General features: G+C 47.5%; 2 protein-coding genes across 13 annotated transcripts in view; one reads left to right on the top strand and one right to left on the bottom strand.

Moving 5' to 3' along the window:
* Positions 1-15,634, bottom strand: part of LOC118509130 (gamma-aminobutyric acid receptor subunit alpha-6-like) — a 17,685-nt gene extending 2,051 nt beyond the window's left edge. The window contains exons 1-9 of one of the 6 annotated variants that reach the window (XM_036049333.1): positions 15,362-15,634; positions 14,990-15,080; positions 13,378-13,527; positions 12,640-13,301; positions 12,509-12,576; positions 11,689-12,441; positions 11,275-11,611; positions 9,292-11,203; positions 3,807-3,971 (exon numbers count right to left, since the gene is read on the bottom strand). In XM_036049333.1, the coding sequence (XP_035905226.1) occupies positions 11,049-11,203; positions 11,275-11,611; positions 11,689-12,441; positions 12,509-12,576; positions 12,640-13,301; positions 13,378-13,527; positions 14,990-15,042 (2,178 nt within the window). In that variant the 5' untranslated portion in view covers positions 15,043-15,080; positions 15,362-15,634 and the 3' untranslated portion in view covers positions 3,807-3,971; positions 9,292-11,048. Of the gene's footprint in view, positions 1-15; positions 451-533; positions 654-3,642; positions 3,972-4,126; positions 4,547-4,792; positions 5,058-5,809; positions 5,832-6,925; positions 7,151-9,291; positions 11,204-11,274; positions 11,612-11,688; positions 12,442-12,508; positions 12,577-12,639; positions 13,302-13,377; positions 13,528-14,989; positions 15,081-15,361 lie in introns of those variants that run through there. The other 5 variants (XM_036049350.1, XM_036049359.1, XM_036049342.1 and 2 more) reach the window with 5 other exon arrangements.
* LOC118509156 (gamma-aminobutyric acid receptor subunit beta-like) lies at positions 13,165-27,155 on the top strand. 7 transcript variants are annotated; one of them, XM_036049429.1, is made up of 11 exons: positions 13,165-13,278; positions 22,782-22,868; positions 22,956-23,089; positions 23,273-23,537; positions 23,752-23,855; positions 23,924-23,991; positions 24,073-24,439; positions 24,524-24,639; positions 25,579-25,966; positions 26,040-26,255; positions 26,321-27,155. In XM_036049429.1, exons 4-11 carry the CDS (start codon positions 23,476-23,478, stop codon positions 26,491-26,493), a joined length of 1,494 nt encoding a protein of 497 aa, XP_035905322.1. In that variant the 5' UTR covers positions 13,165-13,278; positions 22,782-22,868; positions 22,956-23,089; positions 23,273-23,475; the 3' UTR covers positions 26,494-27,155. The 7 variants fall into 7 exon arrangements, with proteins under 7 accessions (XP_035905322.1, XP_035905305.1, XP_035905339.1 ...); XM_036049412.1 differs by lacking the exon at positions 13,165-13,278 and adding an exon at positions 21,098-21,211; XM_036049446.1 differs by lacking the exon at positions 13,165-13,278 and adding an exon at positions 21,115-21,133.

Genomic DNA, 27,155 nt, shown 5'->3' with positions numbered 1-27,155 from the left:
CACTACCCAACTTACCAGCGCTGGAATGTTGGGGAAGTTCCTGCAGTTCCTTCCCGGCGCTCGGTTCGTGCACCAGCGGCCGGAACATCAGACCGAAGAGGACGCAGATCAGCACGATACCGGCGATCGCCAACAGTGCACCCTGCCATTGGAATTTCTTGATCAGCGCCTCCGTCAATGGGGCGAAGATCGATGTCCCTAGGCCGGAACCGCACACCGCAATACCGGTCGCTAGGGATCTCAGTCTTTCGAAGTACATCGTCACGCTGACGATAGCGGGCAGGTAGATCAGACCGAGCCCGAGCCCGGTACCCACGCCGATCGTGATGAACAGCATGAACACGCTGGTCGCGTACATGCTCACTGCCAGCGAGGCACTAGCCAGCAGTGCCCCGGCTATCGTAACCGCTCTACATCCATACCGGTTAACCAGTGACGATGAGATGGGTCCTGGAAGTGCGAATGTGTGTGAGAGAGAGAGAGGGACATGTAAAGAACGCTATATGTGAAGCTGTATGGGATCAACACCGTACCTGAACAGAGTGTGACGCCTACTAGAATTGATGCAATCCATGCCGTGTAGCCTTTGCCCTCGTTAAAGTACGTCAGAAACTCGGAGTAGAATATCCCGAATGAATACGTCAAACCGTCGGCTGTCAAAAAAGAAATGAATTAGGAGAGTATTAACACATGACAGAGTTACTTTTCATTCCTGATATCTTCTCCTTCTGCTTCACTTCAAGAGGTGTCGGCAAGATTACCTTCTTTACTCATAACTGAATAGTTACATATAATCCGGACGTCATTCAATACCCAATACTCCCAAAATCCTTATGTCACCGTGCAAAGTTTAAACGTAACCGACAAGCTATGTGACGCGTAGCGTGTCCATCTTGAAGTTCTACGACCTCGTACGATCGATTCATCTTCGAACCGGAAGCGAGTTGTTGTGGTCTCGAGGTCCCCACAACAGGATCTTGATAGCCAGAATCCGAACCAATTGCGAGGTCTTCGTCTGCTAATCTTTCCAAACCCCGGTGCGTTAGCCCTATTGACCGTGTGTTAGTTGTTGTTTTTCTATCACCTTCACGGCTAATCTTATGTGTCCTCATCCTCAGAACAGAATCCACCGCGCCCGTTATCAGTCGGTACGGGGTGTCATGGCAATGCTAAGGTGAACATTAAAACATATCACCGCCATCACACGGCGGTCACACGTTCACGTCGTCAAGCGTGCGTCTTACTCGTGGCTTAAGACAGACAGGTTTCTGCAAAAGTGTTCGTTATGGTTTATCTGATGTTGTTGGTGTGTCTCTTGAGATGGACTTGCGCTTATTGTAATTATCAGGACTCTGAACGACTGAAAGTATCTATCAAAATCACATCGATCTGACGTTTTCCAGCAACTCTTGAAAATCTTCAACATTTTGACAGCTAATATAGTAATTTAAAGCCGAGATACGTGTAACCCCCGTCGTGTGTTTTAAACACAGTCCTAGATTGTCTTCAGTAAACAGGAAATATAATCTTCCTCTCTAAATGTTAGGTTCAACATGAATTGAACAGCTGTTAAAATGGTAGCGTCCTCTTATCAGTACCCAGCAAGGATCTACCCATAAACATCACAAAAAAACACACACCATTCGGTACGCAAAATGGATCACGCAGCACGAGATCAGCTCGAGGGAACAGTGGGGAGAAAAACAACAACAACAGCCGTAGCCTGCCTGGTCAAGGTTGTGACATGTAGGAAATTAGTGCTTTTAATTTATAGCCGCAGCAACCAACGGCCGCCGCAAAGTAAACAGCCCGGTTTACCGTGTGTTTGCCGGTTCCGACAACAACGGTGTTTGTGTTTTAATTTTCTCCGCAAACATTGATCCACTGCTCCGCCATTCCGATACTCTCCCGGGACCGGGTACGAGAGTGCTGCACATGTGCGCAGAACAGGTCCGTGTTGTGCACCGTGATCGTGAATCGTAAAGCCGATCAAACATACGGTACACAAGAACATCGCATAACAAGGTATGTCCTTGGTGTGTGAACAAGAACGCTCGGAGGTAGTGGACCCGGTAGACAAAGAGCGAGAAATAGTCGTTCGCGTTCCATACTGACGGAGGAGGTGTTGGCGGATATTAATCATGGGGATTTTTTTTTTTGCAGGTCATTTACAAGAAGGGCTGCAATACAGCGACGGCTAGAGATCGATGCAGTACTGTGCGGACGAAGAGGGCTGGGGTGAAAATGGGGAAATGGGGTGAGTACATGACTCGCTATTTCCTGCTTTGTATTGGATATTCGTAAGTACAAAGTCTTGTATCTTTGTTAGTCCGTGGGAGAAGTAGCATTTCATTATTAGTCATTATGAACTACTGGTATTTGTTTTTTAATTCTAATATCACTATTGCATACCTTGAGGCGATATATTCCAATGCTAAGGCACAGGTAGTCGACGAGTCTTCTATTCTCTTCTTCTTTGGTCTAACGACTCCTTACGTCTTCTTCTTCTCTACTTTCTTGGCCTACCGATCTCTTAGGTCGTGCTTGCCATTTCTGGCTTACTAGATTTAATGCTACCACGTAGTTGGATAGTCAGTCCTCACAATCGGGGATCGGTCCGGATGGGATTTGAACCTCGCTCCTGTCGTATAAAGGCCGGCGCCTTTGTCGCCTCTACCATTTGCGCCAAATGTGTCCCCCAATACTGATGTATATCAGCGAAACGCTCCAAACAATAGGCAATTATGCTACAAGGGTCATCTATAGCACTATTATAAGAATTGAAACCCTTACACGAGGCGATATATTCCAAGTCCAAGTGTACTCAGTTCAAGCCCTCTATTGTGGTCTGCATTCTTCTTCTTTTTTCTGGGCCTAACGACCTCTTAAGTCATGCCTGCTATTTCTGGCATACTAGACTTATTGTTACCGTATAGTTGGATAGTCCCTCCTCACCAAGTGAGATTTAAACCCTGGTCCTGCCGTGTGAAGTCCGCCGGCGCTGTCGCATCTACCACTGGGCCGCCCTATGTCCTCCATATACAGACGTATATCACCCAATCACACTTCAAAAATAGCTCAATTATGTAACAAGGGTCTCCTATAACTCTATTGTAAGATCAGCATCCCTCTCACGAGGTAGTATGTTCCAAGCCCAAGGCTAAGCGCAAAAGTCAGATGACGAGCCCTCCATTGTGTCCTCCATATACTGATGTGTATCACTCCAACAAAAAAAAAAGCAATTATGTAACGAGAGCCTCCTATAACTCTATTATAAGAACTGCATCCCACTCACGAGGCTCTGATGTAATAAACGGCCCAGAGTCTCTATGCCCCAGCTAATAGGCAGTAGGCGACCATCAATCGCTATCAAAACAATAGATTCCGATGGCGAGAATTTTGGGCGAGGGCGATCAATTGCGCATAGCTTATCGTTAATCATCGATCATCGTTCAACTGACGCAGTATTGTGTGTCGGGCTCGAATTGGCCGTTCGTTATCTGTCCGAAGTGGCTCGCTCGAGTTTATGATTGATCTGTTATTGACCGCTATTGGTAACCCCACGTGGGTTTAACAACCCACTCCGTGGATGACGATTAGTGATGCAAAGGTTAGTTTCGAGCGTGTGCGCTGTGTACTTACTGATGATATGAATGCTGAACGAGGCCAACACCACCATCCAGCCCCAGCCACCGTCCGGCGGTGTTGGCAGCCCGCTGTCCACCTCGGTGACGCTCTGCTCGATATCACTGTCGATCTGTTGCTGCTGCCGTTTGCGGCTTGCCGGCGGTCCGTGTGTCATCCTGATGTTCCTGTCTGGTGCTGCTGCAAATCGATTCCCGCACTCGCTCGGTCGCTCGCTCTAGTCACTCCCTTTGTTGGTGGTGAACCACCACCGTTTGCTTCTGGTTTAAGCACTTAAGAACAGTACGGGGTTTTTGCTACACGTTCGCTCGGTCGATGTCACGCATCTGGTGTACGGAGAGAAGACAAAAACGGAATGCCACTGTAGCAGAAAGCAAGATCCGATCCACGATCTGATCACTCTAGCCTCGTGTGTGTGTGTGTGTGTGTGTGTGTGTGTGCGGAATGTGTAATAGTGCCTCTTCCGCATTGAGTCACCAACCGAGTCACCGAAGGTTTTGGGAGCTTGGGAGGGATCGCTTATCGCAGTCTACACCGAGTCGGATGTTTTGCTGAGATGTGGCAGCTTCCGAATCAGCTAACGACGCTCCACGTGGTGCGATAGTGAGGCACGCAGCTTACAACACTCAATAGCTGTGGTTTAGGGTCAATTGAACAGGCATAGCCAGTATGACCAGCTTCCCAAATACGTACACACACACACACACTAACGCACCAAGCACGAAGCAAAGGATCAAAGAATAGCTCGGTTTACTCTGATTAAAGTGCTGCTCAAGCACTAATGTCAATGAGGTTCGCTCCGGTTAGAGTCCGGAATCCGATAAGCGTATTGTTCGTGTGACGTTCGGCTTTGTCTTTGTTTATGCATTTTCCATACGGTGGTTATCAAATAACTGTTGAACCGGGTGAATCATACCGGCTGTACATACACACAAAGCACACACACACACACACACACACACACGTTGGCTTCGTCACACTGTAGCAACTGATCGCATCGTCTGCACAAATCGCAATGTTTTGTGTAGAAGAAAGTGAAAATAATGAGTTGCGGAGCTACAGATGTAGAGTGGTAGCTGCTTGTATGGGGGTGATGTCTCTATTGATGTTGATTGTAGAGCGGGTGTATAGAGTAGTTCGTTCGTACCACGATCGTCCAGTCAACAGCACATGCTTGTCTACTGCACCGAGTACACTAATCCACTGCACCACCGATCTGTCAAACACTTGCCTGAGAGTGATACTGAACCGAACGGGTAAGGAACCGACGCACGACTGCAACCACGACCAGTGCCGGTCGTTGTCGCGCGTACCAAACCGATCCATTATCTACTGGGGCAGCTTCGTTATCAGTGCGTCGGTATATAGAGGACGCCTAGGCGCGACCGATCGGCACACGATCGTGTTTGGTCCGATCGTGCCGAGAACACAAACAAACGTCCCGTCAGCGCCGCTCTTATCGATACGTACTAGCCTGACGGATTATGGACCCGTCTGTCAAGGAGATGAAAGAATTTATTGGAGCCACTTAGCGCACGCCGCTAATTATCTCCAACCGGACTGGGGATACTTTGTAGGTGTATTACCACCTGCCTACCGACCGTGCTCCGCACCATGGTCAGCGCGACCATGAATGGAGGTAGTAGAAGCTAGGAACGCACCCAACGACAATTGCGTACACCTGATCAGAGTGGCAGCGAAAGTACTCGAGCAGCTCGAGTAGCTTCACCTACCCTGCACCCTTATCGGCTACTCTAACAGGGTAAGGGTTTTGTTGTTTTGCATTTTACGCTGACGCTTTCATTTCTTCAACACACGCCCTACCTCCCTCAGTCTTCTCGTAGGTGCGGTTCTTGCTTCCGCAGTCCACAAAACCCACGGTAATGGCGGACACGATGCGGAAGAACCTTGCTTAAACAGGTGATGAGGTACAGATTCTTTGGCTACTGTGACGAACGAAAGCGAAAGCACACTTTCCCCACCGTCACGGAACGTGTCGCCCATGTCCCAACCACGGCGACACACACACACAGGTCCCTCCGGGTGTAACGCTTGCCCCGGTGTCTAGGTGAAACATAGTAAGGGCAGTGTCTTCACTTTCCCACACCACAAAATCGGCTGTATCGGCAGAATGCGTAAAAATAGCGTCCGATGCGCGTGTTACCGTCCTCAGTCTCCGTCCACCATCTTTCCGTTCGTTCTCTGCGGCCCTCCGAAGCTTACCACTGCTGCGTCTATACTGCAGCTCGGTCTTTGTTGCTGAAAATAGCGCGCGTGCTGCATTCTGTTTGCTGTTGCTGGTTTTGTAGTCTGCGTTTTAGGTTGCAAAACGCGTGACAGAGGGCAAGACAGCGAGAGAGTGTGTAAAAAAAAAACAGTGTCAACAGTGTCTAGGGCCTACGGCCTCGTTTGACACAAAAAAGTGGTCATCGGTGTTTAATTATTTCGATTAGGGTAATGAGGCGTTGTTTAGGAAGATATGGACGATGGTCAAGATTAGGGTGGCGAGACTGTGAGATAGGCCAGAAGAGAAAGGTTTGGATCTAATCTATACTGATTGTTGCAGATGGCAACAATATCTCTGTAACTGTGTGTACATGTGGGAATGGAGATCCTACAGACAGATCATCTAGCTCCTGCAATCTAACCATAAAAACCTCTTCAACAAGTGCCAGCCTATTACAGCCTATAGCAACCTGTTACCGGTAGACACTCAGCAACAAAGTCTTTGAATCCTCCGAGAATAGTGCGCTAATATATCGCGACGGTTGCTACGGGGTCGTGTACATCTCACGTACAGCAGTGCAAGCTCACGTTGATGAAAAGGATAAACAATGGATGCTGTTGCTGACTTCCGTTTGCTCTTAGACACCTGTCCGGGCGCGTGTGTGTTGACAGATGTTTCGCCGGTCACTGATAGCCTCCAGATTCTAGCTATTAGAGGGCGTTCGCACGTGAAGCCGTGCGTAAGGATCTGCTACGCTCGCTCGGTCCAAAAAAACTTCAGACCAGTCACATGCATCACTTTGATCGATGTCAGAACTACTGATTGATGGACGATTTTTGTCACCGCAACACCTCTGCAACGCACACACAGTAACCGATACATGCTGCAATCCAGTTTATCTGGATTTCACCACGACAACGCTCAAAAACACACTCACGCTTGGGAATATCCGTCAGGGTCTAAAGCATGTGCCTGGTCTTTGCCTTATCTTATCGTAGAAGGGGGGGGTTCCAACGTTACGACACCGATTAGACGGCCGATGCATATACTTACGCTTCGTCGCATTGCACCGTGTAACCGTGCCGGTTCGATTGCCATTCAATGGTGGGGTTACGCTGTCGGAGCACTAGATCCAGTACTAACTACTGCCCGTACACATCTCGACACACCGGATGTAAGGACGTGAGGGATTCTAACTTTACGGACGCTATGTCTGGAGAGAGAGAGAAAGTGTCAGTGGCACACGCGCACACTGTTGCTAGTTGGACGGACGATTTCGGAATAACGATGCGTAGCAGGGACAGTAAGCGCCAGCGTAGGCAACTACCGAGAAGACGATCGTTGATGTTGCGCAGGCGTTTGCGCATTCGCTGTCACTGTGGCGACACTGCGTACCCTCTAACGATTCGCAGACACCACCGACCGCTAGGAACGGAGAAGACACCGGCATAGACCTCACTGGCTGGTGTGGGTGTGTGCGGCTAATCATACCAGACGTACACAAATTTGATCGATGTTTACTGGCTCATTTCACTCGGTCTAAAGATGCTACCAAATACAACGTGCCGCGGTTCAGTCTCGACGATGACTGGCGATAACTTACAAACCCTATTGGGTCAATTTCAACCACGGCAAGCTATCGACCACTTGTGCTGTGGGTACCAAGGACAAAAACACAAAAAAACAAATCCCCCGAAAAATCACAACCAGGCTGCCCTATTCCTGCGACCCGAGATATAATTGGTGAATCGGGAGGGTAAAAAGATAAGTTCTGTAGCCGTCGTTATTGCTTGGCAGAAAGGAATGGGAGTCGCCTTTGCGTGACTCTCGATTGGAAACGAAGTTGTTTTTTTCGTTTCGTTTCGAAAAGGGTTTTGTGGTGGATTTCTAGCTCCCCAATCTTAGCTCTGCAAAGAATTGTTACTACCGTGCAAATGACGTTGTTTGGAACGTTCATTAGGTTTGACAGGTTTGAAGAGACGTGGTAGGCTTACGAATCACATTACATGGAGGTTTGATTTGTTTTACGACTCGGGACCAAAGCCTTCCCGCGGGTCCTCTGGTTGCTGGGTTCGATCTAAACGCAAACGAACGAGCTGTGCTTGTAAATGAGAACTAAACACGATACTGTAAACATGGCTCTAGTGATGAGTGAACATATCAGCCGTCGTGACTAGTTTACAGCCCCGAATCGAAGAAGCGTTATAGGGCTGAAAGAAGAAAAAAAAAACGTTTCCAGCAAACATTGCTAGAAATGCTAGAATGTAAACAAAATTTGTCGGCTATTTATGGCGTGTTTAGTGTACGGGCCTGTCAACAACATCAACTGCCAGTAACGTCCAGCTGTCAGACAAGTGTTCTCGCTAGACGTTTTAGAAAATATGACTGGGTGGGCGAGCGTTACGAACGGGCAGGAACGGTAATATCCCGACACCGCAGACCGATGATTCCACGGAAGCTATTGGGAAAAAGTTGTTTATTTTTCACCGTACGCGCGGTGATCCTGCTGTTGGAGCACATTTCAAGCGGCGTTCCATAATGAGCTCCCGGAAACAATTCATCTCCCTAAACAAAATGCGAACTGGGTGCGCTAGTTAACGGTCCCGATTCGTTCAATTATGGAAGATGAAACGAATTGTAGTGGGAGACAGCAACGAATATCAATATCGCAGCAAACAGTCCCTAGGTTATCCGTGTTTCGGGAAAACTTGAAAAATCTCTCCCCTGACTTCCTGAGCTCCTTATCCAGACTTTCCACTCAATCTAACCTGCCCCGAGGGTGGTTTGCGGTGAATTTGCACCAGCGCACACGCCTGCATGTATGCAATCCTGCAGCATTTAATGACTTATTTTTATATAGTGCCGCTATTTTGCCGTTGCAAGTGATATCTTTTGGTCGTGACGATGCAAGCCTTTTTGAAAATTTTATTGCCCTCTACCTAACGTTTATGCGGGTATAAACGATAGTGGTTTTGCAGGCGTTGCAGCTTCTACCTTAAGATAGAACGTGTCAGTAAAGGCACGGAACCAGCCATGGATGCACCATTACACACGTGCTGTTCGTTTACCGGTGTCCTTTATTTTGGTTTTAACCCTCTCGAAACGTTGGTTGGGAGATTCACTGCCTTCGCTGGGGGTTTTTATGCTGGTGTATGTTCGTTGTTTATTTTTTCCTAACTCATCGACCGCCAAGTTGCGGCTTGAACCATTTCACCACCTGAGAACTGAGTCAAGGTTGTGGCAATCGATTGTGGCAAAAAAGAAGAGGGAAAAGCACTATACTGCGGCAGAACGGTGTCATGCGGTTTTAGCGGTCCCCGTTTAGTGGATGCGATTTGGGGCTCAAAAATGGTGCTTGCTTCACTTGCGTCGGCTAGTGTCGATTCGAATAGAGTCAGAAATGTAATTAAATTGATTACCGGTAAGATGCGCCTGTCGATGTTGGGATCCATCGGTGTAGTCAATTGAACCGGATTTTTGGGAGGATTTTTCGGCACAAGTAACCGACCAAATTCGTAAATTAGCACCAGAGCACCAGCAAACTATTGCCCGGCAGAACGGGCTATCACACACTGGCCAGACGGGCCCAGTAACGCACGTGCACTTTCGCGCGTAAACACCGTCACCCGTGTCGCGGGACACTGGTTGGATTCTCAACCGCTCGACAGTGCGGGTGCGGGTTTTGCGCTGAAGATGATGCTACAGTACATAAAAAAAAACCCGGCGTAACACAGAACGGTTCTAGAACGAGAGCCTGATGCATTTATAAAGCCCTGAGCACGGTGCACCAACACAGGACGAGCGAGAGAGCGAGTGCGAGAGAGCGAGAGCACGTAACTAGTACAGAGCCATTGGGCGGAACGAAGGAGATAGAGCAGTAGTTTTAGAGCATGGGGCGAACACAGAAATTCTACGAAAACTTGTCGTTCATTTGCTATCGAAAACAAAAAGCTACTCAAACATTTTTTTGTTGTTAGTTTTGTTGGCGCGTTTGCATCTCTCCATTTTGCTTTCATTCATACCGAACAAAATGGAGTGGGCACGAGACTTACAGCGTAGCAGCACTGGGGGAGCATTATCGACCAGCAACTACTTGTTGCTTGCTGGCTGGTTGGTTGTGCTGGTGGTTGCGGCCTATTGTTTTGACAGGTGGACCTGGAAGATATCCTCAATAATTAGTTACGCCTCTACACATGGCTTAACGGCGTTACGTACATACACATCTCTAGCTACAGCAAGCAGCAGATACGCTAGGCGTAGTGACGAATGGGGAGCTTGCCATCCAGGCTTGCAGCTTCAACCCTCAACTTCAAATCTAATCCAGCTCATCTTCAAGAATCTTCGCTACCTGTAATGCGAATCAGTTTTATTTGCCGGAAATGAGCAGCCACACTCGTTCTCACTAGTTTGATTTGAAGCGCACGTGTACGACGCATGCGATGACAGTTGGGGATTTTCTTGTTTTATTCTACTTCATTGTGAAACCTGGCGAAAGGTGGGGGGGGGGGGGGGGGTAAGAAACCTTGTTTGTGATTTTTCGCACTGCCAGCGCTACCTGACTCTAATTGTGAACAACTGCTGCATTAGTGTCTCTTCTGTATCATAATGAGCCTAAAGGTATGCAATGCAACGTGTGTTGTAAACTCCCTTCGAAACCGTTCATTTGATTCGTTTGCGTAAAGCGTATTGCATACAGTTAGGCGCAAAACACACGATGCCATTTTCATCGGGCCATGCTTTTACAACTGGTACCGGTTAGTGGGTGATACTGACATACCTCTACTTCATTCTACTTGAAGCATACAGCTTTCTTACAGCATTCACGTTCTGTTGTTTTGTTCCACCAAAAAAGGAGAGAGAGAAAAACACACAGAAACACGTATGTTTTCTATAGAGCGAAGCATACCGCTCGTATACCTGTTGCTGGGTAAGGAATTCGTTTATCATTGTACGGTTTCCACGCATGTTTTTGCAGTCTAATTTGGTACGCGCACCTAGCTCCTAACCCATACGTTGCTGCTTCCTTGCAATGTTGAACATATTTGCCACTCGACGGTATGTATTATGCGAAGAATGCACACATCCTCGCCCCATCGTTTGGGCACCTTCCAATCGGCGCCCTCCCCTCCCCCATGGAAAGGCTGGAGATGATTTTGGACGATTACTTGCAAAAACTTTAAACCTCCTTCAACGGTGTCCAGGTAAAGTCTGCCTGGTAGGTGTAGTACACCAGCCAGTAGAGAATGTTGAAGAAGGTGAACGACATCGGGAAGAGGACGCGTGCTGCTTGATCGATAAGCGAGACACTGTTGACGTGTCGATTGCCGCCACCTAAAAGGAGAGAGTTCGTTCGTTCGGTCAATATATGCCACTAGGCGGCGTATATAAGCGCCATAACGTACCTCGGGCCGATGCTTCACGCTGCCGACGACGTCGAAACTGATCATCGCCCAGAAAGCATAGCCAGACCTGTTTCCATGTCGGTTCCTTCGGTGGTTCCGTTTGTGTGGTGCGTTCCATCGTGGAGAGATGGGAAGACGTCGGTTTGAACATGTGCGTCGGATCATTGTAGATGGGACAGATCAGTGAGCTACGGCGGCGGGCAGCTAGCAGCCGTGGTGATTCGATTGCGGCGGCCGTACTGAGATGTTGCTGCAGCGAGGGTAAATCCCGTATCTCTTCCACGCCCTCCATATCTTCCCATTCTTCCTCGTCCAGCGGTATCTCACCGCTTCCAACCTGGTGAGAGGGATGAGAAGCAGCTCCACGTTACTATGCGACAGCTAACGACCAATAATGCGAAGAAGCTAAGTTACCTTGGTGAAGTAATGTACACCGGCGAACTCGAGCAGTGTCGCGATACAGTAGAAGAAGCTCATGAGCAGAAACCAATCGAGTGCGGTAGCGTACCGTACCTTCGGCAGATCCGTGCGCGAATCGAGACTGATCGTAGAGAGCGTCAGCACGGTCGTTATACCCAACCCGACCCGATCGCTCGTCGCTTCACGATGAATCCAGAACGATACCCACGATAGTACCACGATCAGTATGCACGGTACGTACACCTGGATCAGGAAGTACCCGGTGTGACGCTGCAGATTGAACGACACGTGCAGCACCGAAAATTCACCCTCACGCCGGATAAACGTGTAATTCTTCTGCCCGAAGCTGATCAGATCGAACTGGCTAAGGGTCATGCCCGGCACGAAGTTCACCGAATCCTCGTCCTTCCACTGGTAGACCAGCTGCTGCCGGGAGTACGCATAGCTACCCAGCACGAGCGGACACGATTGGCGATCCATCGGGAAGCTTCGTAGCTCCATCAGGCAGGAAGCTTTAATCGTTAGCCGCATCGAGTACAGTATCTCACCGTCCTGGCTGAGCCGCAACAGCTTGTTCGGCACGGTGATGGTGTGTACGTGCGAGTGTTTGCCGTTGTAGAAGTACGTGTCCGGACGCCAGATGCGCTCCAACATTTTAATGCTGAGCGAAAGGCTCTTAATAGGACCCTGGAAGCTGAGCCGCTTATCACGCCAGTACTGCCGGAAGTAGCAGTCCATCGAGTAGTCCTGTTTGCCACAGGAATGGAGAGTGTAGAGTTATGTACTAGTGGAGTTTGAATCTCACAATGCTTACCATATCGAGCTCTGACACAGGACCCATGCTTCGTATAAGTATGTTGGTCTGCACCAAGGTTGGTACTCCTGTTGGCGATATGGAGACATACAGCTATTTACACGAATGACCCAGTGTGCCCTTCAACTTACCTTGTCCATGTGTTGGTATCTGCGAGTTCTCGTAACGCTTCAGGAGATTCTCCAGTATAATCGTGATGTTCTTGCTAAGCATATCGTCGACTGCACTTCGCCGCTTGAAGCGTTCACCCCTCTCGGGATATTCGTCCGATCCGTTGAATGACCGTGCCTGCCTATGATAGACCACAGATCCCACCGGACGTGCCGCTTCTTCATCCGGTTGTTGGCCATTGTCACCCGTATCTCCCCGCGGTCGAACGGGATCGGTGTAGATGTAGTAGCGATTGGACTTGTAACTCGGGTACGTATCGGGCAGTAGCGAACGGTAGGTATAGGGCGCCGGTCGCTCTTCTCGGTCGTGTAGTTGGGTAGTGAACGGGCTAATCTCCCCAGGACGTGTGTTTGTGTTTCGTTGCGCGGTAGCAACTTTCGGCTGCTGTACACCTGCAATCGTGGCAAAGTGTCGTAGCTTGTGCAGCTCCAGCGAGAGTCTACGTTGGTCGGAGTCGGTAAGCCGTCTTGATGGTGTCCCATCGCTGAGAGCTACAAAGGACGGAGCTAGCAGAAGTACGTTCGCGTCCGAGGTGTTGCGGTGTGTGACCGGCACTGAACTGGCTGGTGTCAGACGTGACTCGTTGTGTCCAGTGGCAGGTGAGTACTTCAATATTTCGAGACTGTAAGGAAAGTGGGTAAACAGAGAGTAAAGAGGTTACCAAGGACTAAGGTGTTGTAGCGGTAGGACTCCCTTACCTTGGCAGGATGTAAAAGAACTTGTACTTTTTACCATGTAGAGTACCCTCAGCATTGATGGAGGTGTTGCTAGTGCTCAAAAGCCTTTTTTCGAGTGTCGCGAGTGGATTCAGCGCACTGGCTAAGACTTCCGGTGATAAACCGGTCAATCTAATTAGGATACACAGAAATCAGACATTAATCCTGACACCTGTCAAAATGTAATTTAAATGTAAAAATCGATTCTCAGTGAAAATTTGATGGCATCGTCTCCAAGCACATAGCCTGAGATATTGAAAGCGATCGCTTTATCTATTCCGTAATGTAATCATGTGCCCGTGCGACCTCATTTTGAATCTCTGTCACCATCACTGGACCATCGTGATATCCTCGGATGTCTGATGCTCATGTATCCGGCGCCCGCACGTTGACTGGGCGCTTAAATTTCTTACGCAACCACACTTACTTCAAGGACTCGCCCCATCCTCGCACGTTGGAAGTACGGCTCACCGGTGACTTCCTTTCGCCGGCCCGCCAAACTCTGATGTGTTTCCCCGGTCGTTCCTTTCCCGTCCTTAGACCCGGAGGTCAGCGTTCAGCTTACAGCAAATGCATCCGGGGGGGGCGTAGAAATCGTGTGCTCCCGTTTCGCCTTTTGCGGGTGCAAACTACTAATTGCCGTCTCAACTGCACCACTCGACCACAAAACCACTTAAATGTAATTAGACCAGTTAAAACGGTTAAAGCCGAAGAATGCTTGAGCGTCTCACTCACACTTCATCACGCGTTTACCACAAGAGAAAATCGGCATTAAAGTGTGCAAGGGGGAGCCACAAAAAAAAATCCGCTTCAGCCCCGACAACCACGCTTTCCCGGTCCCTTGGACACTAGGTTCTAGAGGTTCCCGTCGATGCATTGCAGAGAGGTTTGAAAGAGATGCAAAGGCTTAATCATGCTGGGTGGGTGGGGGTAGGTGGAGGCACACACAGAAAGGGCACAAGGATAAAATGCCGAGTGCCGAGAACAAAAAGAAGAAAGAAAAAAGCAAGACAAGATGCTGCGAGGGATTTTTTAATAGGAGAAAGCACCGGAGTTCTTCACGGTTGTGTGTGCAGCGAGCGATGCAAAATAGGCAACATGAAGCTCAAAATCGATAGCAAAAAACGCCCGGCCTATGCTATTGGACAGTGGCAAGTGTCCTTTGCTAAGTGGTTGGTGTGTATGTCCCCGCAAGGGACTCACTGGCGTGGCCTGTAAAGGGTGGACAAACGGCTGACGTACTGACAGGATGCGAGTACGTCAATTACCTGGCCGAGAGCGCAAACGGGCAGGGCGCAATCGAGGACCCAAATTTGCTCCCGTGTTGTCAATGGGGGCAACAATTAAAAATATAAATGCTTCATAACGAAGATGGCTCGGTTGCGGTAAACGGCTGTAAACTATGCAATTATCCCGGACGGAGTACTTAGCGGATTTTGACAATTATCGTCCGTGCCAACTTTGCTGCCAAGGTTGATTGTTTGCTTCGACCGTGGTATAATAGTATTAGTAGAAAAACGGGGCCAGCAAGACAAAACGGCACAAAACATGGTCATCAATTAATAATCGGAACGTTAATCGGTACTGTACTTACGAGAGTAGTAGCAGAGTGAGGGTAGCCTGTAGTAGACGAGCTGAGAGCGCCATGCTGAAGGTCCCCGTCAATCATAAGCGGAAACTATTTACTGTAATAATGTGGACACACACAGACACATGCTAGTATCAGATTCACAGTTTTGCGTTTGAGGAAAACACACGGCATTAAACATTAAAACTTGAGTCTTGAAGAGGACATGTCACGAAACATGTCTCACACAGTGTGAAGTTGATTGGTGTTGGAATTTTGGGACCTCACGGTTCTATTAGCAAAGATGCCTCTTTGGTACGATCTCACTAACCTTAATCGTAACTGCACCACCGCACAAACAGATCACTTTTGGACGAGATCTTTCGCACGATATCTTACCTCCGGGACCTCTCGAACACTAGAACTCTCGAACTCTGGAGCTCTTAGGGACTCGACTAACTCCGTCACATCAAAAAGTACCCAACCCGATCACCTTACAGTGAGCCGTCCCGCCAAGTATGATCCAGTAAGCCGTATGCAGATTCATGTAAATCCGCTTTTACGACCGAAGGACCGCCACCAGCTGGGCGAACACGTGCGTTCTCGGCGGACCAATTTCAAACTGTGGTACCGCCTGTTCAACGGTGCCACACCGTTTTGGGGGGAACCCGCTTCCATCTCGCTCACTCACACCCACACACACACACACACACACACACACTTTGGCATCTCTTTCTTCCTCCGGCACACACACACACATACAGGCGCGCGCGCTTGTGGTTGCCGTCTTATTGGAGAAGGAATTTGTTCCAACGGGGTTTTGTGATCTATTTCCCTTGTCAGCAGAGTTTGGCTCAATGGCCGTTGGACCAAACGGCACGCCAACTCGTTCACACAGACAGATAAGGATGCCATTCTCTTGCGTCGCACTCGCACACAGGATAAGAGCGTTTGTTGGAGCGCTTTTATCCGTTTTTTTTTTTATTCGGTTTCTGTTGTTTGCTGTGAAGTCCTTTCGCTTGCAATTTTCGCAGCAGTTACACAGCAGCCCGATGACTACGGTCCATGTGCCTTGCATAGCCGGTTTTTTTGTTTGGGGCGGTAAGGGGGTTATGTCGTCTCCTAACTCCTGCTAACGCTACAAATCTTCCTGGATCGTGGGGCGTCGGGTGAGTTACGAGTTGCTCCTTACTTGGGTTCCTATGCTATGCGCTTCCTTAGACGGTTTGCTTCCCTTCAAGCATTCCCTTCATTCCACGGTCACATTGTACCGTCGTCCTGTTACATCTTGCTGCTAGCGTGATGGAAACAAATGGAGAAATAAGCAAAGGAACACACACACACACACACACACATACACAAATATGTCATTCCGCTTTGCGGTGCATAATGGCGAAACGAAACATAATAACGTTTACGAACCGTTTTGAGCGAATACACCACAAGAGATACGCAGTACAATAGGACATTAAACCTATTTTTCTGTAAAAAAAAAAGCGCCCAGACAAAGTTACAAAATTTGAGAAAAATTATTTCAAAATTTTGGCCATCTCCTTTTTTGAATAACAAAATGAAGTTATGTTAAAGAAAAAGCAATAACCAAAGCAACCTCTGAACTGATTGAAAATTCACAAAATTTAGTCAGCGAAAAATGCGATCCCCACATTCTTCGCTTCGGCTGTCTACTCCCCCAACTCTCAGCGTGGAGTTCAACAATACCGGCAACCAAAAAATCGGGAAGGAAGGACCAAGCGCATTATGCATCACTGCAATCAAATGTGATGCAAAAATGCATCACAAATGGGGTTGCACGTCCCGGTTCCAATGGGATGGCATGAGGTGCAGGACGGACGGGGTCCACCCTTTGGGTATGTTCATTAGCGATCGTACCAGAGCGTGAAACAGGATAGCGAAGGAATTGGAATTGGACGAATGCACGCCTGACTGGAAGCCCCCCATTCGCGTGCTCGCACCGTACCATCGAACTGTTTCCGATGTATGCAATCGCGCATGCAGCGTGCTTCGATATTCCAGGAGATGGGGGGGGGGGAGGACAAACGTGAAGGGGGAAAATGTCATTGCTTTATGCATTTGGTAGGATTCAATTATCCTGTATTTATCTCCCAGGGTGATTTTTGAACCTATGAGCACTGCAAAGCGCTTGTTTTGTTTTGCGTGCTGCATACTTTCTGGCGTATACCGTGAGACTGGAGAGTGCAAAACACAATACACCTCGATCATGTGATCACTTAGCTGATTCCGAATCAGGCTTTGAGAAACGTTATGCTTTTGTTGCTAATACTAGTTAACATATCTAAGCGCTACGCTACGCCTAAAGTTATGCAATATTTGTTCTGTCTAGCTTTTGTGTTTCTCAAAAAGCAGCAAATTTAAAAACTTACTAAAATTTATACTCTTGTAAGCCATATTAATATTCGTTTGTTATTATGCATTTACGATCATGGAGCTCGGAGATGAGCTAGGGATAATATACAGGATCATTCATGTATTCAATCTTGAGCCGTCACTCTAGAAACAGCTAGATGAGATAAAAAATAAAGTCTCAAAACGTCAGATAACTAAAAAAAAGGTGAAAACCTACTCAGCTTGTTTTGTACTAATTACAAGAGGATGTGCTTGGTAAGCTAACCGCCTGAATGTATGCAATTTTCATTGCTGATTCTTTTTTTATGACTTTAATGGGGCGTTAAAGATCGGTTCACCAAATTTTAATATCATATTGCATATCTTTAAGTTGGAACAGCCTAGAAAAAGCTCGACTGATGCTGTTTATCGTCATTACTATTTACTTGTTATTTGCAATAATCAAGTGTTTGATCCTATATCTACAACAGTCAATGAAGTTTATTACTATCAAATATAATGCAACGTGAATGGAGAATCGAAGCAATTAATCCAGAATGATCTTAGGACATGTGAACAAATGTTTAAAAAACTAACCGCCAAAATGTATGCAATGTTTTATTCTTAAAGCCTTTTTTATATTCGTAATGATCGTTTAAATGAAATGAATTATCACACCATGTTGCATACCTTCTTACATCTACAGCATCCATTGATTGTTTTTTTTTTTTCATTCTGAAAGATTGAAGATTATTACTGTCCAATATAATGCAAGTTATTTATGTCAGTGTTTTTATTTTTAGCATTTGCATTTTATTCAGTTTTTTTAATTTCAATTATTTATAGAGACTTTAGGTGTTTGAGACCTCATTCGCCGCTTTCAAATTTGAAATGTGTAAGCATGTGTTTCATTTACTAGTTGCCTGAATGTATGCAATATTCATAGTTGATATTTTTTATGACTGTAAAGATCCGTTATAATATTTCGATACGGATCGGAATTATGACACAATATTGCATACCTTTAGGATGAGCGATCTTATGTCTACTGTATCCAATGGAGTTCATTAGTGTAATATGAACATAATACAATATGAAGAGAGAATCAAAGCAAATAATCGAGTATTTTCTGAGTAAATAAATATTAATAGACTAACGGCCGCCAAACTTTCTGAAGAAGTAAAAGCTTACTCGCGTTCTTCTCGGTCTAATGACAACACAAAAAAAAAACACTCTCCCAAACGCAGTAAGACGAACGAATCGTTGACCCGCTTTTTCGCAAAAGCAAAACAAGCATTCTGCATCGCTAATCGCACGTCTTGCAGGCGTTATAATCCATTAGACGATTAAAGTGACGTATGTGGTGCAGCCCGCGGGAGGACAAAACACACCCACCCATCCTCCCCTAAGCCAACCGGCAGCACAATGTAATCGTGTTTGCGACTGACCATTGTGGCTGGTGGTCGCATTGTACGATCTCTGCACTGTCTCGGGGAAATCTAGCACGTACGCCGCGGCTACGTGTACAATATCTCGCACCCAGTTACAATATGCACAACCACACTTTCCAACGCTCATCGTGCTGGCTGGCTGGGTGGCTGGTGCCCCAGTTCGGCAGCTTAGCGCCTAAATGTATACACCTGTAAAGACGCCGTCACAGCTCGCATTCCGTTGGCAGCCGTGGCGTATGTCGGTGAAGAATCCCCTTTCCCTAGTTTGGATAATTGCAACGTAAGACAACGGCATTTGGTTGCATTCTTTAGCGGGGCGAAAGGATTCTTTTGCTCGGCACAGAAATGCCACGGAACTGAGGCATGCTAGGGCGTGTGGCGTATGGCTTCTTGTCATGTTGGGTGGAACCTACGTTGAGTGGTGAAGGCAGTGTTTGGGGTGTGGGTGTAAGACGTTTTGTTGTTCGTACTTGTCAACATGCGTGTGTGTGGTTGTGGTATAGATCAAAGGGAACTGGTTGGACGTTGAAGATCTGCATAGTAGCAATAGTGGCAAGTCGCCGAAGGAGCGTCCAGTATACCAAGGGATCTTTCTAATCGGGCCAGTTTAGATGACTTCAACGTGCATTAAGATGATTTTCTCAACATTTTTTTAAACCATTAAATTCTAGACGCAACAGCTGTACTAACGACTTATGTCTCCTATACCTCAGAAACTCTGCTAACGTCACCGGAGTCTTCCCATATGATCATGAGACACTCGCGTTCACTAGTACGCAAAAGCTAGCTAGTAAAGGCCAAACATCTGGGGCAAGTGGGATATACCACCGTACATTACCACCAACAATGGTCCTGTCAATAGAAAAACAATATTTCACGCCCATGACGAATGAACCGTCTGGGCTGGGTCATCCCTGCGTGGGCGAAGAAAGCAACCCCCCCCCCCCCCCCAAAAAAAAAAGAGGCCCAGCGAACAATGTGCAACGCCGGTGAATAATTAATTTTAAAATAACGAGAGATGATCCAAAAACCAACAAAAAAACAAAACGCATGACTAGGCAAAAGTCTCTCTCGCTTTCGCACTTTCTTTCTCTTGCACTCTTGCTTTTCGGTGGAAAGAATGCTACAGAAATAGGAAAAGTAAAGCAAAAAAAACCGGAGGAACCGCCACCGAAGGGAAAGCAATAAAACGTGCCGACAGTCGTGACGAAGGCTCAGCAAATACGTGTACACCGCTCATATTGAGCAGGCTGGCCGAGCCTCAAACGATGGTGATTTGTGGTGTACGGTGGGGTATGAGGGTAGAAGAAGAAAGAAGGGGGGAAGGGAAAGCTGGTAGATGAAAGTACACAACATCAGTTGTGTGGTCAAACCCGTTTAAACAAAAGCCCCTTTCTTTGGTGTACGATATTGAGCGGTAGCGTTCAGCCGAGTGCGCCTAACAGTATGCAATCGGAGGTGCAATTTTGACTTAACAGTGGTTTTCTATCCATCGGATGGCAATTCGGAAGCCAGCGAAACAAAAAAATTAAAGAAACAACAAGCTTCTTCATTATAAGCTGCAAAAAAAACCCGATCCGGAATGTTTATAAGTCACCGCTTGTCACATATAATCACCCCAAACGGGAACGGAAGGTAGCAGGAAGCTCGCACACCTTAAGCAAATTATTATCCCCACCCACCAGGCAGCCAAACAAGCCAAACGCACCACACCTCTCCTATCCTCTTAACCTTCCCCCCTTCCAGATAGGTCCAGGTTTTGGAAGGAATACACGGAATACACAGCATCCTTTCTCCTGTCAGCCCGTGTCGGCTGACCGGAATGGGAAGTGAGTAATGCTCTCGCATGTAAATCGGTGGCGCGCATGCGAGAACGGTACCGAGCATACATGCTGCGTTTCGTATCGTACCGGTGTAAAGCGCTGTTTCCGCCTAACGCCTAACCGAACGGTTTATGGTGAAAGAAAAAGCGATGTCCATGTCATCTGCTGCCAAGGTATCTGCTCGGAGCCTGCAGAACCGATACTCTCTCGCGATGGGCCGATTCGCTCGCAGATGAGATGGAGCTCTCCTGTAGCGTACGGCGAAGGCATCTCTTTCGCTCTAGCAAACCTAGAAGGTAGACAGAAGAGGACTCCTGGCGGACAGAAGCATAGAACCGATACGGATACCTCCACTACCCGGCTGGTAGTGCTCCACCGGCAGAAGAAGCAAGACTGCGGTGGAGTCCTGTTTTTTATACTTCTCCCGCTCAGACATCATCGTGTTCGTTCGTTCGCGGTTTCGAAACTGCTGAGCAGTTGAGGCTCTTGTTGAGTACTGCTGCTACTGCTGCTGCTGTTGTTGTTGTTCTGTGGTTGTTGCTCTTGTTGTTGCTGGTTTTGTTCGGTTTGGTGGGCTGTAATCTCAGCTCCCATTCACATGCCCATCAGTGGTGTGTAGAGGTGCCCAACACTAGCCACACGCAGATACCGTTTTGCGTTATCACACGAGTGATGTACAGTCGCACGGCGGATGCTGATCGTGCACGGGAAATGTGCTCTGCTCTGTTGTTGTGCACCAGCAGTGTTCATTAGTGGAGAAAGCAAAGAAGAAAAAAAAACACACACACACACACACACACACCCCGTCCTGCCCAAAGTGTCCGCCAGCGAAGCAAATACTCAGCGGCCATAATCCCCGAACCCCGGTTCCTGGCTTCAGGTGGTTATCCCGATTAGGGGCCGTTATCAGGCCGACTCCGGTCCTGCCGTACGAACTTTACAGACTTTGTTTGTCATTGAAGGTGACAGGGCCTTGCAGTGTAGTGGGAAGGACCTATCCTTCCTTTGGGAATCTGGTAGGATATCTTCTGGATCCTGGACTCCTTTGTCTCAGCAGAGATTCCAACGGGTGTTTATGTTGACGTGTGCGCACATTTGTGTGGATGTATGTGTGTGTGTGTGTGCGTTCACGCGCGCGTCTATGTGTTGTGTTGTGAATTTAAGATGCTAGCACAGCTTCCAGCTCCAATCCAGACCCTTCCCTGATGCCCAAGTGACACACGAGTGGAGGCTCCCAATAGTTTGGCGCGCCATCAGCGTTAATTGGGCGACCGTGTTTACATAATCCTTTACTGTGATTCAATTATGTAATGCATCAATCAACCCTAACAACCAATTCATTATAGCACAGACACACACACACATACACAGCCGAGCACGTGCGCCCAGCTCGGTTTCGATCTCTTTAGATTTTAGCCGTTTGTTCTCGGGAATCGAGGGTTGAACAAGTGAACTGGCAAGTGTTTGTGGATGGATTCCACATAAGCAGCAGCTTCCTTCTGTGAGCTGTTTCGATAAATAAAATATTGTCCCCTCCATGTACTGCCGTACTTACTTTGAAGGTCTACCTAGACTAGAACACGCGTGGCTGTGTGCGTACCCGTGCCCGTGTATGTGAGTGTGCTCGTTTTCTTTGTGTGAAAGTCACGTCCGAGCGGGCTGTTCTTTATGTCGTTGCCCCCTATGAATCAATCTCGCACAATCAATGGCCTTTCATAGGTGAGGATTGTGATGAGGGTCGAACAGTATTGGAAAAAAGTAAACTTCTTGACAAAAAAAAAAAAAAAACGAGGTCACGGCGGTTCCTGGGAGGCGCAGTAACGTGCTTAAAATCGCCTCTCACACATCGCTATCAATCAATTTATTGTAAATCCGGAACCGGATTCCAGGAACATTAGCTCCGCTACTCCTTACTGGTGCTCAGAATATGCGGAACCTGTTGAAAAAGAATTCTTAGTAGTTAAAATACTAGTTATCGACGCCTATTTCTTCGATCCTGACTACCTGCAACTATGCAATTAGCTTCAATTTGAAGTCTGTAGATTCCAGCTTTGGAAAAAAGCTCATTGCATACCTTTCAGGCGCTTCAGAGCTTCCACGTAACCCAGCAATCTGAGTTGGAAGCAGAAAGTACCTTGCTCTAATTACAACTTATCCGATTCTTATCTATTCCATCATTAGCTTTAGCGCTCTAGTACATGAAGCAATTACTCTACAGACGTAGAGAACGTATCTGCCGAATGCGCTAAACAAGCCATGTACTAACGTGTAAGTGTCCCGCCAGCACCATCCATCCATCCGCCGCGGACTAATCACACCGGCATCCTATCGTCCGGTGTCCCTTATCTTTCACAGTCCACAGCTGCAGCAACTGTCTGTATGGCTGGCCTTGCCTACACCGTAAAGGCTTTGTAGCTGGAAGAAGATGCAGCTGCTCGGGCTCTAGTACGATTCTCACCTATGACAGCCAACACGTGCCAATAGAGAAGGTGCCGTTAACAATTGTTCTTTTCTTTCTATATGTATGATTTTTTACCCTTATCAATCCTTTTTTATACAACGCCTAAAGATAGGCAAATGTACCATCAAACTTGCTTTAATAAGTATGCCCTAGCCTTTGAGTTTCTCATAATATTTTTTGTTCTTTTGCTCTTATCTACTTTCGAACCTAGGTGTGTGCACGCGCGTGTGTGTGCGTGTTCAAGTGTGTGTGTGTGAGGTTGATACACGGTCGGAGCCTAATTGTTTGACGTTTGGCGGAAGTAAAACCTACCAAAAAAGGATTGTACGCTACACGCGCTGGTGGCCGAGCTGAGAGTTGAGCAGCAGCAGCAGCAGGGAAGCATTAGGGCACCGTTAATCAACTGTCACAAACATGTGGCAAATTTTGATTATCTGCTTCTTACACTCAGTACAAAATAACAATGCATTGCGAAGGTAAGTGGAGGGGTAAGGGGGCGGATGGTGAGCAAAAAAAAACAGGCTTACGTTTTACAAAGATTTGAAGAAGGTTTGTTGTTTACGAATGAGATTTGAAAATTCTATAACTTTCGATCTTCGGGAACACACGCCTAAATGTATGCAATTTACGTAACAATGGTGGAGTATTTCGCTATCCCGTGGACGATTGACCTTACTATCCCTGTTACAGCGTACATCAGAAATCGATGGCGGCGGGCCGTCTGGAGAATGTAACACAGACAATATCACGTATACTGGAGGGCTATGACATACGGCTAAGACCAAACTTTGGAGGTGCGTGCCCCATACGGTCAGCGCTTAGCAACCGTACACTAATCCAATTATCTCGATCTCCACCACAGGAGAACCATTGCACGTGGGCATGGACCTGACGATAGCGAGCTTCGATGCAATCTCGGAAGTGAATATGGTAAGTAAGGATATTCGCACGCCACCGTCAACAAATCTGTATCCGGTTTTTTCGCTACGTCCCTATATTAACCTCCCGAAGGATTACACTATCACTATGTACCTAAATCAATACTGGAAGGATGAGCGGCTCGCGTTTAACGCGTTCGCCCTCTGGGGAGACAATCAGAAGGATCAAACGGGAGAAATCATGATAGAGGACGACGGTGCGAACGACGTGATTACGCTGTCGGGGGACTTTGCCGAAAAGATTTGGGTACCGGATACGTTCTTCGCCAACGATAAGAACAGCTTCCTGCACGACGTAACCGAGCGCAACAAGCTCGTCCGACTGGCCGGCGACGGTGCGGTAACGTACGGGATGCGGTTCACCACGACGCTTGCCTGCATGATGGACCTTCACTACTATCCGCTCGATTCGCAAAACTGCACGGTAGAAATTGAGAGCTGTAAGGATTTGGTGAGGCTGGGCTAGTGCGTGAGCTGTGGTGTGTTGATATCGTGCTATTTCTGTTCTTTTCTCCCGGCCCCAGATGGCTATACCGTTTCGGATGTGGTGATGTACTGGCGGTCCACGCCTATCCGGGGTGTGGAGGAAGCGGAACTGCCACAGTTCACCATTATCGGTTACGAGACGAACGATCGGAAGGTAAGGGAGCACTGGCAGCACCATTAGCGTAAGCTAGGAGCGTTTACGTTCTCCTGCTCAGTAACGCGAAAGGTTCGCCTAAAAGTATGCAATTAGTTCAAAATATGGTTAGTTGGAGTTGGTTTGATTATAGAGTCGTTAGGCCTAAGTTTTATGAGAATGGTTTTATTTCAATTTGGCTGTAAATGCCAATTGTTTAAGAAAATCAGATCAGTTTTGGCTTTACTTGGGTGTTGTTGGTTGATAGAGTTAATGTTAGGGTCAAGCTGTATAGTAATTGAGAGGACTCTTTGTTCAATTGGCTAGAATCAGTGTCTATCCATGGATCAGTCAGAGTTCAGATCAGAGTTTTACGAGTCAAAGAAAGTCGGTTCTGAGATTGGTCGGTTCTGAGACCATTTTCTGATCTAGATGCCAGAGATCCAGCTATCCTTACTTACTTATCAGGCGCTACAACCGCTTTGCAGTCTTGGCCTGCTGCAACAATCCTCGATACCGCTCACGGTTTAGCGCCATCGTCTGCCAATCCGTTATCCCGGCCGTTCTGGCGGACGCATCAACGCCATTACTCTATCTCAATTTGGGCCTACCACGCCTCCTCTGTCCGTGTCCAGCTATCCAGCTACGGGTAAAAATCAACCCAGGAAAGTCAGCATCGGGAGCCTGCGGCTATTCGAGGTTGTAGTGCCAGAAATGATATTCCCAGGGATTCCAACGTGACTTGGAATCCAGCAGTGGGTAAGGTCGACGAATGGTTGGAGGACTTCGAGGTGTTGATTTTGTCAGGATCCTTGGAGGAATTGAATGAAGTTCCAAATCTTCGTCAGGATACTAAACGGGATAAAAATATATAAATTGCATACCTTTAGGCGTCGATCTCGTCAGTAAAGAGTTTTGGAGACACATAACAACCCTTTTTACCATCCTCTCATCCTGTAGGAAAAGCTAGCGACCGGCGTCTACCAACGGTTGTCACTGTCCTTCAAGCTGCAGCGCAACATCGGCTACTTCGTGTTCCAGACGTATCTGCCCAGCATACTGATCGTGATGCTATCGTGGGTATCGTTCTGGATCAATCACGAGGCTACGTCGGCCCGCGTTGCCCTCGGCATCACGACCGTGCTGACGATGACGACCATCAGTACGGGCGTGCGCAGCTCGCTGCCCCGCATTTCCTACGTGAAAGCGATCGACATCTATCTGGTGATGTGTTTCGTGTTTGTGTTTGCCGCACTGCTAGAGTATGCCGCCGTCAACTACACGTACTGGGGTGCCCGGGCAAAGAAGAAGTGCAAAAAGAACAAGGAAGCCGAGCGGAAGGTGTTTGGTAAGTGTATGAGAGGTGGAGGATCTGATGGGTTTTACTAATGTGGATGTGTTGTTTTTGGGGCCAAACGTAGGAAAAACGGAGAAGACCTCAACCTGCTCGGCGGACGATATTATCGAGCTGCAGGACATCCGCATGAGCCCGATCGCATCGCTGCGCAACCGTCATTACTCGAACACGATCACCACTACGGACAGTGTTGATTCGACCAAGTTTCCGCCAAGCTTCCGCATTGCCAGATCGTACGGATCGAGTACCCGCAGTGGTCTTCGGTATCGCAACTCGCGAGGTAAGCAGGGTTTTGTGCCACCAGGACAGGGGTTGCTCATTCGGTTGTGTGCTCGTTTTCGACAGGTCAGGGTAGGCCGAAGATGTTGCACGCGATCAAACGGGGTGCCTCCGTCATCAAGGCGTCCATACCGAAGATCAAGGATGTGAACGTGATCGACAAGTACTCGCGGGTCATCTTTCCTGTGAGCTTTGCTGCCTTCAATGCCGGCTACTGGATATTCTACGTGCTCGAGTGACCCACAGTCAACTAAGAGCGCAGCACGCCCCATACTAGAAGCCGTAGTAGACCACGCTTCTGTAGGACACATACATCCCGCCAACGCTCCAGACAAATGTTCTAAACTTGCACGCTGGAGAGATGAGTATGCCTGATAACAAAAAAGGCTACACAGAGATTGAGAAAGAGCGAGAGAGAGAGAGAGAGAGAGAGAGAGCGAAAGAGAGATAAAGAATTCTATTAGCTGTGCAAGAACATGGTAAAAGGAACAGACAGATAAGTCTCCCTAGTCTTGTTTCTCCCTCATCCTCATCTTTTACCCCGAATTGCATCTGGTTCGATCGATCAAGCTCAAAATAAAATTATTCAAAGTGCAGCGAAGAAAGAAAACGGCGAAGAAACCACCCCCCTACCCCCTTGTTACCTATCATTTCACATGTTAGTAGGAGATCAGATTAGATGAAAACATTATACGACAAAGGAGTAAAACACACAAAAAAAAAAACGATTTAGGCAAAATTAAGGCTTCACGAATTTGTAAAAAAAAACAACAACCAACAACAAAAGCTAATCAAAGATAATCAAAGATGCAGTCATATTATTTTTCCACAAAAGTCACTCAAACACACAAAGACACACACAAAAGTAATGCTAATTACATGAGAGAAAAAAACATCAAAA

Source organism: Anopheles stephensi, chromosome X (genome assembly GCF_013141755.1).
Source record: "Anopheles stephensi strain Indian chromosome X, UCI_ANSTEP_V1.0, whole genome shotgun sequence".
Classification (NCBI taxonomy): domain Eukaryota; kingdom Metazoa; phylum Arthropoda; class Insecta; order Diptera; family Culicidae; genus Anopheles; species Anopheles stephensi.
This window is presented reverse-complemented; position numbering and strand designations above follow the sequence as displayed.